At 37.5% G+C, this 13757-nt stretch overlaps 2 protein-coding genes across 2 annotated transcripts; one reads left to right on the forward strand and one right to left on the reverse strand.

Moving 5' to 3' along the window:
• Nucleotides 1-926: 926 nt before the first annotated feature.
• Nucleotides 927-4950, forward strand: plek2 (pleckstrin 2). Its single transcript, XM_085143358.1, has 9 exons — nucleotides 927-1085; nucleotides 1168-1332; nucleotides 1908-2092; nucleotides 2185-2276; nucleotides 2387-2574; nucleotides 2723-2824; nucleotides 3091-3174; nucleotides 3399-3477; nucleotides 3857-4950. Exons 1-9 carry the CDS (start codon nucleotides 1032-1034, stop codon nucleotides 3982-3984), a joined length of 1077 nt encoding a protein of 358 aa, XP_084999484.1. The 5' UTR covers nucleotides 927-1031; the 3' UTR covers nucleotides 3985-4950.
• Nucleotides 4951-6206: 1256 nt separating this feature from the next.
• LOC146495938 (galectin-related protein B) lies at nucleotides 6207-11648 on the reverse strand. Its single transcript, XM_085143369.1, has 4 exons — nucleotides 11514-11648; nucleotides 11068-11153; nucleotides 9641-9821; nucleotides 6207-7128 (listed from the first exon to the last, which is right to left on the reverse strand). Exons 1-4 carry the CDS (start codon nucleotides 11538-11540, stop codon nucleotides 6985-6987), a joined length of 438 nt encoding a protein of 145 aa, XP_084999495.1. The 5' UTR covers nucleotides 11541-11648; the 3' UTR covers nucleotides 6207-6984.
• Nucleotides 11649-13757: the final 2109 nt, after the last annotated feature.

Here is a 13757-nt window from a genome sequence, read left to right on the forward strand (position 1 = left end):
CAGGTTTCATACTGCTTGAGTTCAATAGTAAAATATAACAAAACATTTTCAAAGAATGATCAGAAGTTCAACTAAATGTTTAATATTGCACATCAATGCATCTAATACAAAATGCAATATTACAACAAATACAATTCAAAACCAATGTTCTGTTCATAGAGTCCCCACTTGTGTAGAACAAGCTTGAGTAGTCACAATGAAAAAAACAGGTCTATATTTAGCTTAAATCTTTCCTAAAACATCTTCACCAGTTTCATGTGAAAAGGGCACTTTGTTCACTTATTAATACAATATTAAATAAATAATTTTTGAAAAGTAATTTTCTGGAATTTCATGTCTATTATATTGTGTGTGTGTGTGTATATAGCATGTTGATTCATTAGAGAACTACAACAGTCATAATACATCTAAGTCTAAATAAATAAACACAAACTATATTATTATTTTAATGTATGTATTCCAAAGCGCCAGAAAAGTTATCAGTTTTGTTAGAACCAGGAATCAGGAAAGGAAAATGAAGCAGCAGTGCCACAGATGGTTGTAAAAGCAGGGGTCTGAGTAAAATGCTTGTTTCTTGGAGTCTCATTAACTGGGCAGATGTGCTCTGTGCAGTAATAAACATCTGTAGGAGACTGAAACTCTATTCCTATTGGGCACAGCTGCTCCTAAGGGCTATGGTGGACCACCAGCTGGTGTTTTTAAAATCATAATAGGATAAAATTTTCTGGTCTGTCGGGAGGATGTTCCTTAGTCACATGTCTTAAATCTGAATTTTTCACATACTATAACTGATGGAAAACTAAATCTGTGGATACCATTAGAAAACATTGTCTCTGTTTCTAAGTGAGTCAGAGTACCCTCGTGTGGTAATGAGTAGAAATTGCAGAATATATGATTATTCACACTGTTTAGCAAGGTCAGTGTGTGGGTGTGAATGTGGGTGTAGACCGGGTGACACATTTACCGTCTGCATTAAAAGCCTGAGCTTACATGTACAGGCAAGCTCAGTTGTCGAGATCCCACTGAGGAGCATGGATACAGACAAGCAACTCAATATTCTTCGAGAAGGATTTCTGGTGAAGAGGGTAAGACAGATTTCATTGAGTTGCTCTCTGGCACATGAGACATGATTAATAACTTTAACTCCAACTTTGGATCTCTTCACAGGGTCATGTTGTACAAAACTGGAAGGCACGCTGGTTTGTGCTGACCCCAGACAAGTTGTTGTATTACAAATATGAAGGAAGTAAAAGGGACTCATGCCAGCGAGGGAAAATCCTGCTGAAGGACTGTGTGATAACATGTCCTTTCCTGGAGTATGAAAATCGGCCGGTAGGTTACTGTAGACTGGGTTCTGCAAATAAAAAGAGAGAGTTGCAAAAAATTCAAAAGATTACAAAATAGATAAAATAAAAATAGATTTTAAGGGAACATTTCATTTAAAGATTGAACAAATATGACATAATATGTGTGTGGATTGATCAAATAAAGTTCCAAACTGTAACGTAATAATAAAATTGCCATAAGAATTATTAAAAACATAAGAGTTAACTAGTAAATTTAAGTCTGCTTTAAGTGCAGATAGAGCAAAGATTTTTTCTACTCTAGTATGCACAAAAAGTTTAATGTTCATTCATATAATATTGTACTTTTTCAATCATCCCAGTACTGTTTCTTTAATTTTCTAGTCAGTTCTTTGTTCATTTCCTTATTGCTAGAAGCCACTGTGAAGGTGTGTTTCTCCAGGTGAGGCTTATACTCGGAGAGATAATTTATTGCCCCAGGCTTCTTTTTTGCCTGAACTTGATTTCGATCCTCTGCCGAGAACAGTTTGTTTTCGTTTCTTTTTCTTTTCTTTTTTGGCACCAATTAAAGCAAACATCTGTCTCTTTTTGTTGTTGTAATAGTTGGTGATGAAGCTCCAGACAAAGCATGGGGTGGACCACTATTTGGAGGCTTGTTCCAGGGAGGAGAGAGATGAGTGGGCAGCTGATATCACTGCTGCAGTCAACAATCTGCAAACAACTAATGGCAAGTCCAAGACAGACAAGCCAGACCCGGCTGAATCCCAGTTGAACAACATTAGCTTGAGGTAAAAAACAAGTTTTCACTGTCTCCTGATTGAATTTATTTAGTATAGTTTGTTCCAAATGTCTCAATCTTGTTTTGTCTTCTTTCAAAAAGCAAGGTGTTGGACTCAATGTATGACGTGCACAGTGGCATCAAGCTGAGCAACCATGTGGAGCAGGGCAGCACTTATAGTAACTGCTTCTCAGGTGAGCATTTGAAACAAGGTGCTTCTGCAATGTTTTTCAGCCTCATACTAATTGCAAAGCTCTTTTGATCTTATACTATGGATGTGCTATCATGTGTGATCCTCCCACAGGTTCAGCGGTGGTGGACTGGCTGGTGTTCATGCAGTTGGTTCTTACCCGTGTGGAGGCTGTGACGCTGGCCTCGGCCCTTGTGGAGGAGGGTTTCCTGCGAACTGTTGGTCAGAAGAGTGTGGAGGCACTTCGCACTGCCGGCCTCAGCGGGCAATTCATGGATGACTCCACTGCTCTGTACAGCTTTGTATGTAGCACTGGATAATGGCAAACTAGCAGGCTCTAAACACTGAGTGTGGCTTTTTAGTGTTAATTAATTAATCACATTGATCTGAGAGAGTAAATGAAAACTTGGCGTTTTCTTGGTTTAGAATATATTTTGTGATTTATTACAGTCTGACAGCTTAAAGAAGAAAGGCAGTGTGAAAGCAGAGAAATCGTTGTCTGCAGTGGAGCTAAGTGGGAAGGTGATAAAAAGAGGATATCTGCTTAAACAGGTAAAACTACTGTATTGAAGATGTGTTAAGATGCTATAAATAATAATATTTATGAATTTTATACAAGAAAACTAAGTTATGAATAGTAGTTTTAATGGTTAATAGAAGAAACTAAATATATCAACCATTCAGTAATATTATTAACACTGTCGTAGCAGCTCAAAAATTAGCATTGCACCATGTGCATGTACTTTGACTTAAAGGTGCTCATTTGTTTGCACTGTGTTTGAACGAATTAGTCAAACTTTATTCATCTTTAAACGCAGGGACACAGAAGAAAGAACTGGAAAGTGAGACTGTTTGTTTTGCGATCAGAACCTGCTTTCCTTCACTATTATGATCCGACCAAGGTGAGTGCAAAGCCAATGCTAATGAGAAAAATACCTGTTAGAAAATTAAAATCAGCTAAACAATGAAAGACATACAGTTCTAATATGTTTGATAAGAGAAACTGAACTGCCCAAACTGTTGTGTTTTCATGTGTTGGAAACTATGCAACTACTCATAATTAGCAATAATTCTTCTACATGAGTAACTCAGTCTGATCTACTTCCTGTCTTATGTCATTTGGCAGGATGACATCAGCCCTGTTGGTGGTTTCTCACTCCGAGGGTGCCTTGTGTCATCTTTAGAGGATAATGGCGTTCCCTCAGGTGAGTTACCCTCTAATATCTAGTTTCATTTTGTCAAACAATTACAAAATAGGACCAACAACTATCAGAAATGCAGTTTAAATAAGACTATGTTTAAGTTTTTGTCATTTTTTGAGATGAAGACTAAAAAAGTGAGTGTGCTAACATGCTCCTACTCCTCCTGTGTATCAATGCTAAGTTTCTGTGTAATCCAATTACAGACCTGTTCTCCAAATAAAATTTATCTTATCTTTTATATTATTTAAGATCAAAAAGCTCAGTGAAATAAAAAAACATTTTAAGCTTTTGTCTGTTTTATTTGCCAGTCTCTCCATTCAAATCAGGTTTGATATATCCATGCAGATGCACTTCACCAACCTTATTTTCTCTTCCCATGCAGGTGTTAAAGGCAACGTTCAAGGCAACTTGTTTAAAATTATAACTCAGAGAGACACACATTACTTCATCCAGGCGCCAACTCACCAGGAGAAAATGGACTGGTTAGATGCAATAAGATCACAGTGCTGATTCATGTTAAAACATGTTTCAGCAGGTGAAGACGATTCAAGTTAAATATTCAGAGAATGTGTAGCAGTGTCAGAGCTACTGGTTCCATAATATTTCTGTACATTTGTGCCTAGAATACAATTTTTGATTTGATTGTTTTCTTTGTGAGTATACGAATGGATAGGAATGTTTTGAAAGTTGTAGCAGTGTATCTTGTAAACAGTTTAAGTTAAACCTTTTTTTTTACGTGTTAATAAAATGCAAATGATTAAACATGATTATATGAACATTGTCTCTTGCTGAATTTTATACAACATAGTAGTGAAAAGTACATTTACAACAAATTTTACTGTACATTTCCTTTACTTTTTTTCTCAGTTCCATTTTCTGCCACATAAATAAAAACACAATGCAATATTTTGCATTGTGTTTCTAATAAACCCATTTTATTCACAATAAATAAAACCATATCAGATGTTGAAACTGAGGCATTCTACAATTTCATTACAAATATTAGCTTATTTTGTGTTAAATGGCAGCATTGTGTCTCAAAAAAGTTTGGACAGGAGCGACAAAAGGCTGGAAAAGTAAGTGGTACTAAAGAAGCGGCAACTAATCAGCAAAAATCAAGTAAAGAAGAAGCCGTATGTGAACATGATCCAGAAATCCCATCGTCTTTTCTTTGCCAAAGCTCATTTAAAATGACTGAGGAAAAACTAGAAAACAACAACTGGTCTCCTCAGTTACCAGACATTTATGAAGTGTTGTTAACTGAAGAAGGGATGCTACACGGATGTAAACATGGCCCTGTCCAAAGTTTTTTGAGACTTGTTCCTGCAATCAAATTGAAAATAATTGTTTTCTCCGTTCTATTGTGAATAAAATGGGTTTATGAGATTTGCTCATTTTTACATTTGTTTATTATTTACATTTTACACAGTGCCACTACTTTTTTTTTTCTTTCTTTTTTTTTTTAAACTGGGGATGTATTTTGTCCTTTTACATTTGACTGGTTTTCAAGTGAAGATTCTTTCTTAAAAACATTTAAATACAAGTTACATAAAAAAAATAAAAAAAAATACTATGAAAAAAGTGGTTTTGAACATTTTGACATTTAATCAGTTACAAAAGTGAAAGCCATGATCGCCTTTGAGGTTGATAGAGGTCTTTGAGAGACATTTCACTGTCATGAACATCTCAGATTATTTAATTTGAATAACAACCAAGGCCTTAAGAGGAAAACAAACTGCTTGAACAGTTTCAGGTTTGCCTCGGCTTTGTGAATCACTGGATTAAACTACCTGTGTAATAGATAATTACGCTTACTCCACTTGGAATAGCTTCAAAGGACCTGATGCAACACTGAAAAACAACCTATTCATGCATCACATGATAACATATCAGTCAAAAACAAACATATTTTTGCCCGAACAAGAAGTTTGGACTTTGATGCCTTCAAGAAATTCTTTAGACATTATTAAACACTGTTTAATGAAATAAACTAAACTACATATAAAAAGCACATGTATCCTATTGCATACTGTTGGAGGGAGTTATATACATACAAGAAACTAAAAGCACGTGCAAGTGCATGGTGCTTACAGAGCCTGTTTAATCATTTTCTATCAGCACCATAAGACCTGTATGAATCACAGTTACTGCCCGTGTAGTGGAGGTTTATTGTATCAAAGGTGTGTATTTTATCAAAAAGGTGACTAATCAGTCCTTTTCGTTGGAAACCCTGTCCTTTATTCATACAGTTTGTCCAGGTGCACGACTTAATAGTCACATACTGCTCAGAAACAGTTATAGATTATAACTGGTTTTAGCTATAGCTTCATGCTTAGGCCCACATGAGCATGTAATTGGCGTTAAATTACATTCTATGTTGTGCTAAATTTTCTTAAAAAGTCATAAATCTAATCTGGCAATCCCTAAATAGTGAGCCTGTTTTTCAATGGTGCTTTTTCTTAAGTAAACGGTATGACATCAAGGGGAAGTTTAATACAAGTACAGACTAGAAAAGCCTCAAGAGGTGCATGCATGAGACACTCCTAGGAATCAGAGACAGACACTCCCACTCAGCAAGATGACTCGAGCCTTTGTTTGAATGACTCAAGCTGAGGTGGCGGTGTTTTAATGCTTGTTTTCACAGCAATCATGATGCAGTTTCCACAGGAATACTATATATGAAGCTGTATAGATGATGCTGTGTTTTGGAAAAAATCCAGACATCAAAAACATAACAACAAATTTGATTTATTGCAATGAATTAAAGTCATTATGAGACATTCACATAAAAAGTGCTAGTTGTAAATGAAGCACACAAACTGTCGGGTGATTTCAAAGCCAAAGTTGGTGAAAAACTGAAGGTTTGACAGACTCACATCCATCCACCATTGTGTTTGATCAAGACACAAGCACACTGTCACACTAGCATGCAGTAATGGAGGGTAACTTTTCTTTTTTTACATTATTATTCCTGTTACAGTACTTCGTTGGCACAGAATGACAATCTTTGTTAGGTATTCAGTTTCAGAAACATTCACCTTGATGCGGGCGCTCGTAAACATAAGTGCTTTCAAAGGTTAACCCCAGAGAAATCAAAGACAAAATGCCTGAAATCTCTTTTTCTTAGATCACAAAATCTTCATTTTTGATGTAACACATCATGTTTGTACAAATGTTCGTTCAGGAAAAATAGTAGAGCTCGGATCGCATTTTTTATAACTTAATTCACTTTAGTTAAAATCACATTCCTCATTTGACTTGAGAGATCGATGACTGGTACATTCAGTCAAGATCTTCAAGTCTCCAGACAGGTAATCTTAGTGAAGGCACTTTGTCTTAACATGTGATTACGAGGCAGGTGTAACTTTGTCTGAAATTGGAAACACAACATTCCCCTCATGGGGAAATTTATGCACTCAGAAAGTAGTAGTCTATTCTAATCTTATTTATTGTATAGTATACTGTCCCAGGGCATCCTCATGTTAGGTGTCTGCATATGAGGCGCTGGAGTTAGGCCACCTTGGTAAGCTGTAGATCGCCAAAAACTCTTAAGGCTGTGAGGGAGGCGAGCTGGGAGAGGCGGTGAGTGAAGCCGCACAGAGGCTGCCCATCCACCAAAATACGAAACTGCTGGTGTTCACAAACGATCTCCATCTAAGAAAATATAGATTCAGTCAAAGTTAGTTTTTACATGTAGGTTTATGTGAAAAAACAAACTGCTAGAGCCTGAACCACAAACTAATGCTGCATCAGAGAAAATAATAAGAGAAATACCATTCACAGAAAATGACATCTGCTAATATGACTCTAATATGATTAATACATTTAAATCTAATTATTATAACTTAAACTTACTAGCGCTATCAGCCTTTATCTGCAAGGCAGAGAATTATTTTTGTTAGTAGGGCCTATTTTGCTTTGTACATCTTATATGCACAAGCATGCACCCACATGATGGTTACTTCTTTTTGTACTGACAGCTGGTAGCAGTAATGTGCCAAGAAACAGTAAGCAAAGGCAGGACTGAGGAAGACCCCTGGATGTCACAACCGCTGATGGATTAGGAAGCTGGATCAGTTGTAGACATTTTTTTCCAGATGCCATTCATTATATTACAGGGGGGGATCCCATTAGACACTGTGTGGAAAACTGTTGTTACAATACCTTCAACTGCAAACATGTTTGGTTTTTAAGCTTTTACAGATATATCGTTTTTTTTTACAAATATATAACACCTCTCCATGACCAGATTAAAGGCCATCCACAATCCAATTATTCTAAAAATATCCATCCTATTCAGCCTATATCCAATATCGCAATGGAATGAGTATTTTTTATAAGTCACCAACATGAGCAAACCTAGAAGCTAGAAATCTTTTTTTACTATTATTATTCAAGTGAACAGTTGCCATTTTTGGCTTTAGCGTCCAGTTCCCATTCATTTTTACAACCATGCATCATGACTCAAAGTCTTGCACAAACATCTTTTGTAAATGTTTTATGATGCAGAAAATTCAGAGCAGAAGCATAACTGGCATTTCTTTCTATCAGTCATATCCCCTCTTGCACTCTCTCATGCTGGGGAAACAGTGGCAAACAGTAACTTGTTACTGAGGCAGCAAAACAAACAGAAGTTGCTTATAGTCCAGCTTTAAATGCTGACTATGTAAAATGAAGGTAAAAGTAATTGCCAGATCATACACACTACTACAAGATTCAATGTTGTTATGGCAACAACTTAAAAAAAAAAGATAAAACTGTGTAAACATGTGAACCATGTTTCACTCTCACCTTTGGGTGCAGCAGTATGAAATACATGGATGCTGTTTTACAGACTAAACTTGGACAGCATTTAACATTGTAGAAGTTGAAGCTTATTGAACTCTTGAAATCTTAATCCAGAGATTATAAAGGTACCTAGTAAGTAAAGTTAATTTATATAGCAGTTTTTAAGACAAGAAGCTGCCACAGAGTACTTTATAGGAGTATCAAAAACATGGTCAAATAAAGACACCTGAATCAAGTGAAACAGTACAAAACAAAGAAACATTACTCTGCCTGTCTGAATGGATGTATTTTCAGCTTTTTTTTTTTTTTTTTATAAAAAAAAAAAAGGTGCCACAAGGTAGCGGGGGCAGAGAAAGCTAGGCTTTTCCACAGTTTTGGTGCTAAGGTTTGGAATGCACAATCTCCCTTACTTTTCAGATGATGGGAAGACCTCATCTGTGGGTCTCCAGTTTGGAGAATATGGATGGAGTAGATTGATGTGAGTGGGGGGTCTCACTTTGTAAAGTCATAATAGTAAGAATCAAGATTTTAAACTGATATCTAAACCTAATCGGAAGTCATTGTAGACACTTTAGGAATAGGGAAATATTAGAGAATTATGAGTGTGAGCGGCAACAGATTGGAGGTGATTAATAGATGCTTTAGACACACAAGAAAATAGAGCGTTACAATAATCTAAGTGGGAGGAGGTGAGCTCATGAACAAGATTTTCCAGTTCACATTTTTAGCCAATAGCCAATTTTTCAAAAACGAACCCAAGATTTTGTGGATTAGCTTTGCAGTGGATAGAACCCCAACATTCTCTAATTTGGGGAAAACGCTCTCCAAAGCAAGAATTAGACACTCTGTCTCTTTCCTGTGCTAACTCGCTAAAGATTACTTGCCATCAAACTATTCATAGCATTAGGACGGTCAGTTAAAATGGATAGCTTATCCAAGCTTTAAAGGAGAGGTACAGTTGAATGTCATCTTCATACAGATGATGAAAAAAATGGGGTTAAAACAACTAATAAAAATTGAAAATAACAAGGGACTTAAACAACATCCTTGTGGAACGCCATATGAAAATGCAGCCACATCAAACCAAAATTTCCAGCTGTGACCCAAAGTGACGTGAACCACTCCAAGACAGGGCTGGAGTTCCCCACCATGTGGTTTAACTGATGAATTAGTATCAGTTGTTTCAAAGCCAATTGAGCTAAAGTCCAGCAAAACAACGACTGAGCAATCACTTCATCTGTAGCCACCAAAAGACTTTCAGGAAAGCTGTTTCCATTGAGTTTAACTTTCTAAAATCAGATTGAAAGTTATCAATAATATTGTGCTTGTCCAGCACCTTCCTTAATTTTGTCCCAACAAGCTTTTCTTTGACCTTTACCTTGAAGGATTCTCCAGGTGCAAAGGGGAAGAAGGAGAGGGTATTTTCAGAAGAGCCCCATTTTCCGTCCAAACGCGCATTTCTTTGGACGGCCTTATCTCTAAAGTTGACTTTTAACTGTAGACCCACATCACCCTCGGTTTCCTCTTCCTGTGGCTTAGTGGAAAGAGTCACCTCAATGCTGCAGAAAGCCAAATCAGACATAAACAAAGACAATGTTTAAAGATAGGACTGACAGATTTTCTGTCATCTTTTCTTCTAAAGGAAGTAGTTCAGCCATCAGCAGAACAGTGACATCCTCTGGTCTCTGTTACAATTAGTTGTATTAGTCAACGAGGTAAGAAGGAGATAACTGAATAGCAAATTACATCTGGAGTGGGCAATTCATTTTCCCAAGGGGCCACATAAGAAACTGAGATTGTTGCAGAGACTGGCACCACTAGCTCATAAACAGAAAAAATAGTATTAGCTAGTCACAATTTCATGTGACCCATTGGGAAAATTAAGTCCCCACTCCTGAATTACCTAGTGTATTGATTAGTGTTAGACCATTTCAGAACATAGTGACTATCTAGACAACAGGCAAAAGGCATGCTAGTTACTCCCTGCAGGAGACTGTATGTTTTCTAAATTATATATTTGAGTCAAATCAGTTTTTTCGTGTGGAAAAAACAACAAAACTTTGCGTCAGTGACAATTTAAATTTTGCCTTCAGCATTTTAAATCTATTTCCATACTCTCTCGGAACCAGCATAATAAAGTAAGTGTGTGTGTGGCATCAGTTTTTTTTTTTTATGATGATGATGATGATGATGATGATGATGATGATGATGAGGTATTTATTAACAGGATGCAGTGTATTAGCACTTTGTTTGGATAAATCCACAAGGGAAGCTTAAAAAATCTATAGCCTTAAATGGACAACAAAGATGTAACTTAACAGCATTTGGCCTCAAACTCTTTAAAGATACTTCGACCAAAAATAACTTTTTTGAAAAATCTTATTTAAAAAAAAGTCTGTCACAGTTTATTTTGTGCTTCATCTTACTGTAAAATCTGTCCTATCTATTTATTTTAATTCTTATTGCACTCAGGCTATTAAATTACTAAGGAAAAATAGCTAGTCGATGTTATCAACCAAAAGAAATTCCAGTGACTCTTTAGATTTCATGGGATTTGCTCCTCTCCCACGCACATTTCACAGACTAACCCTAATTAGGAAATGCATTGGCACTGCCAAGACATTCCCAAAACAGGAACTAGCTGACTGGCATAAGCACTTGCAGACATCAGCTGCTTTAAATGAGCATCTTTCCCTCTAAAATTTCATTGGCAATCCTGAAATGTGCGCAACAGTAGCTTAATAGTAATGTAATCACTCCCCCCCTACATTTAGACGCTTAAAACGAAAACAGGTGTGCACTAACCTCTTGGCTTTTTTGTCAACAATTCCCATCACAACCAGTTTCATTGAAGGCCGCAGCCCACCTTTTATCTCTCCGATATACTCCCCCTGTGAAACAATAGAGATGAGCCAGATGAGGCCTATAGCAATACAAAAGACAGCTCTTTTTTCTCCTGAGTCTCCTTGAGTTTATTATTCTGAGGATACATGTGTATAAAAGCTGTCTCCTAATCCCTGCTCCGTGCTGATGTCTTAATCTGCGGTCAGTTGCAGTCTGTTGCACCGGCCGGAACAATAGCTTTATTGATTCCGGATTTAAACAGTCAGTGACTCAGCTGCACAAACTATATTTGTATATCTACCGCGTGCCCTAATTCAAATAATACTGTTGCATGCAGATATGTCACAATGCACGAGCTGCTTAAAAGAACGGGGGAAAAAACCGAAAGCAAAACGAAAGCTACGTACATTTTCTTTATTGTCCTTTTCTTCCATTCCACTCAGGGCGTGATGCAGTGTGGAGGTTTGGAGCGGCGATACACACTGAGGACGGACTGACTCTGCCTCCAGCTGGCAAACCCCGCCTGCACTACGTTGTCATAGAGACTGGCTCCCAGTGATGATAGTGGGAGAGGCAGACAGAGAGTAAGGGATGGGGCGGCCGAATGGACACTCATACTAGGGCTGGGCGATATGACCCAAAATTCATATCTCGATATTTTTTACCTGGACGGCGATATAAGATATATATCTCGATTTTTTTTTTTTTTTTTTAAAGCCATAAAGTAAGAACAAAAAGAGAGTTCTTAGTCAAAGCTGTGTCCCAGATGTCACACAGGCACTTTTATTAACATAGAGCATAGATGTACATACAATTTACTCAAAAATAAATTATGAGCATTTATTAAATAATCACGCTCCATAAATAAAAGAAAACAATGTTGTTTTTGTGCATAACAAAAAGCTCACAATTGTGCAGTCAAAAATGTAAACTAAAAGACGCAGAGCATAGTAACAAAGACAGATTTCGTAGCTGCTCTGTTCCCAACTTCTACTGTGTGACTCACAGCATTGAGTTTGAAATCCTCTTCGTAACCACGTCTCTTAACAGGTGCCATTTATGGTCCTTATACACAGTAGGGTAATGTTACGTTGAAGCACAGTACGTATCACTCCGCGAGGCTCCTCGGTAGCCGTAATGCTCTGACAATCCATCAACCGGTGCAGCACCGTAGCTTACCAAAGTCGTACTAAAACATTTTTTTGACAGATTGCTGAGCGCTGTGTGCCACATAAAATCTGTTCGCGGCCATCAAGCACAACCAGAATTCATACATAAGGCGCGCTGTCAACTTTTGAGAAAATGAAAGGATTTTAGGCTGTGCAGCGCCTCTGGGCTGCATGGCGTTAGCGTGGTTAGCTCGTTAGCGTGGTTAGCTAGCTCACACGTTGACGGCGTCCAGCCCCACGCACGGGGCGATGCGCAGTAACTCGTTAACGGAGATTTGCCGTGTCCATCTTGTCGCTTCCTGCAGGTGAAGCGATGGGGGAGGAGGGGGAGTTGTGTTCAGTGAAGGAGAGGCGAGGCCGAGTAATGTTGCGTAAAGATAAAAGTGGACGAAAGAGAGGCAAACTTGCGGCTCCACAAGTAACATAGACTATATCGATATAAAGGATAATGTCACATCTTATATCTCGTATAAAAATATATCGATATTTTTTAAAAACTCGATATATCGCCCAGCTCTAACTCATACATTCATTCTTTTTAATAGTGAAGGAATCTGGTTAAAGGTCAGTCAGCTTTTCTTGTATCTGTTGACTGTTATCTCACAAATTTTCTTCCTCTTTGATGTCTGAGGTCCCTATCAACATTTTTAATGACAAAGTATTCAGCTTGATCAACCTCAGGCCGATGTGTTTACTGGCCATGGTTTACCACAGACCTTAGAATCAGAATCTGCTTTATTGAGCAAGTATGTGTACACATACATGTAGTTGGACTCCGGTGATTTCTTTCCTCTCAGTGTCTGTAGCAGACTAAACAACAGACAAAAGTGACAATCTCAACATATATAGCCTGTTACTATATATACAGTATATACATGAGCAGCAGGTATGATGTGAATTTCAATCAGAGTGACGGTCTGTGGGAAGAACCTGTACAGATGTTTTGATTTGCAGTGGTTGGTACCACTGAAACAGGTTTTGTCCAGGGTGTGAGGAAATCTCTGTCATCATCTCTGCTGTGTCTTTTTGATAAGTAAATCTATATTGGATACAATAATCAAGCACTTCATTTAGAATAATAATCATACCATCCTGATTGTGAAATTTGAACGTTAGAAGGCTAATTAATAGAAATGGAGAAAAAAAAATCATGGATTTTGGGTGGGAGGACATGGAGGGCGTTGGTTTGACAAAGGAGGATGCTGTGGATAAGAATGGGATAAAGGCAGATGATCCGCTGTGGTGACCCCTAAAGGGATTAACTGAAAGACGAAATAATCACAATGTTTTTCCAGCCACTGAGGCTTTTGCTTGACTGCAGTGTTTTATAGCCCAAATCACAGCATCATATTATTAACAAAAAAAAGGTTAAATACTGAGAACATGATTGGTTTAGAAATATTATTCCAAGTCAAATACCTCCCCTATGACAACCCCTACCCTTTTTTAAGTATCCTTTTTTTAAGTGCCAGTATTTCCGAC

Source organism: Neolamprologus multifasciatus, chromosome 19 (assembly GCF_963576455.1).
Source record: "Neolamprologus multifasciatus chromosome 19, fNeoMul1.2, whole genome shotgun sequence".
NCBI lineage: Eukaryota > Metazoa > Chordata > Actinopteri > Cichliformes > Cichlidae > Neolamprologus > Neolamprologus multifasciatus.

Coding starts and splice junctions, on each gene's coding strand:
- plek2 (XM_085143358.1), top strand. CDS start 1,032: ATGGATACAGACAAGCAACTCAATATTCTTCGAGAAGGATTTCTGGTG. Junction 1,086..1,167: donor AAGGATTTCTGGTGAAGAGG/GTAAGACAGATT, acceptor ATCTCTTCACAG/GGTCATGTTGTACAAAACTG. Junction 3,175..3,398: donor ACTATTATGATCCGACCAAG/GTGAGTGCAAAG, acceptor GTCATTTGGCAG/GATGACATCAGCCCTGTTGG.
- LOC146495938 (XM_085143369.1), bottom strand. CDS start 11,540: ATGGAAGAAAAGGACAATAAAGAAAAT. Junction 9,822..11,067: donor GTTGACAAAAAAGCCAAGAG/GTTAGTGCACAC, acceptor GGCTTTCTGCAG/CATTGAGGTGACTCTTTCCA. Junction 7,129..9,640: donor CACCTGGAGAATCCTTCAAG/GTAAAGGTCAAA, acceptor ATATTTTCTTAG/ATGGAGATCGTTTGTGAACA.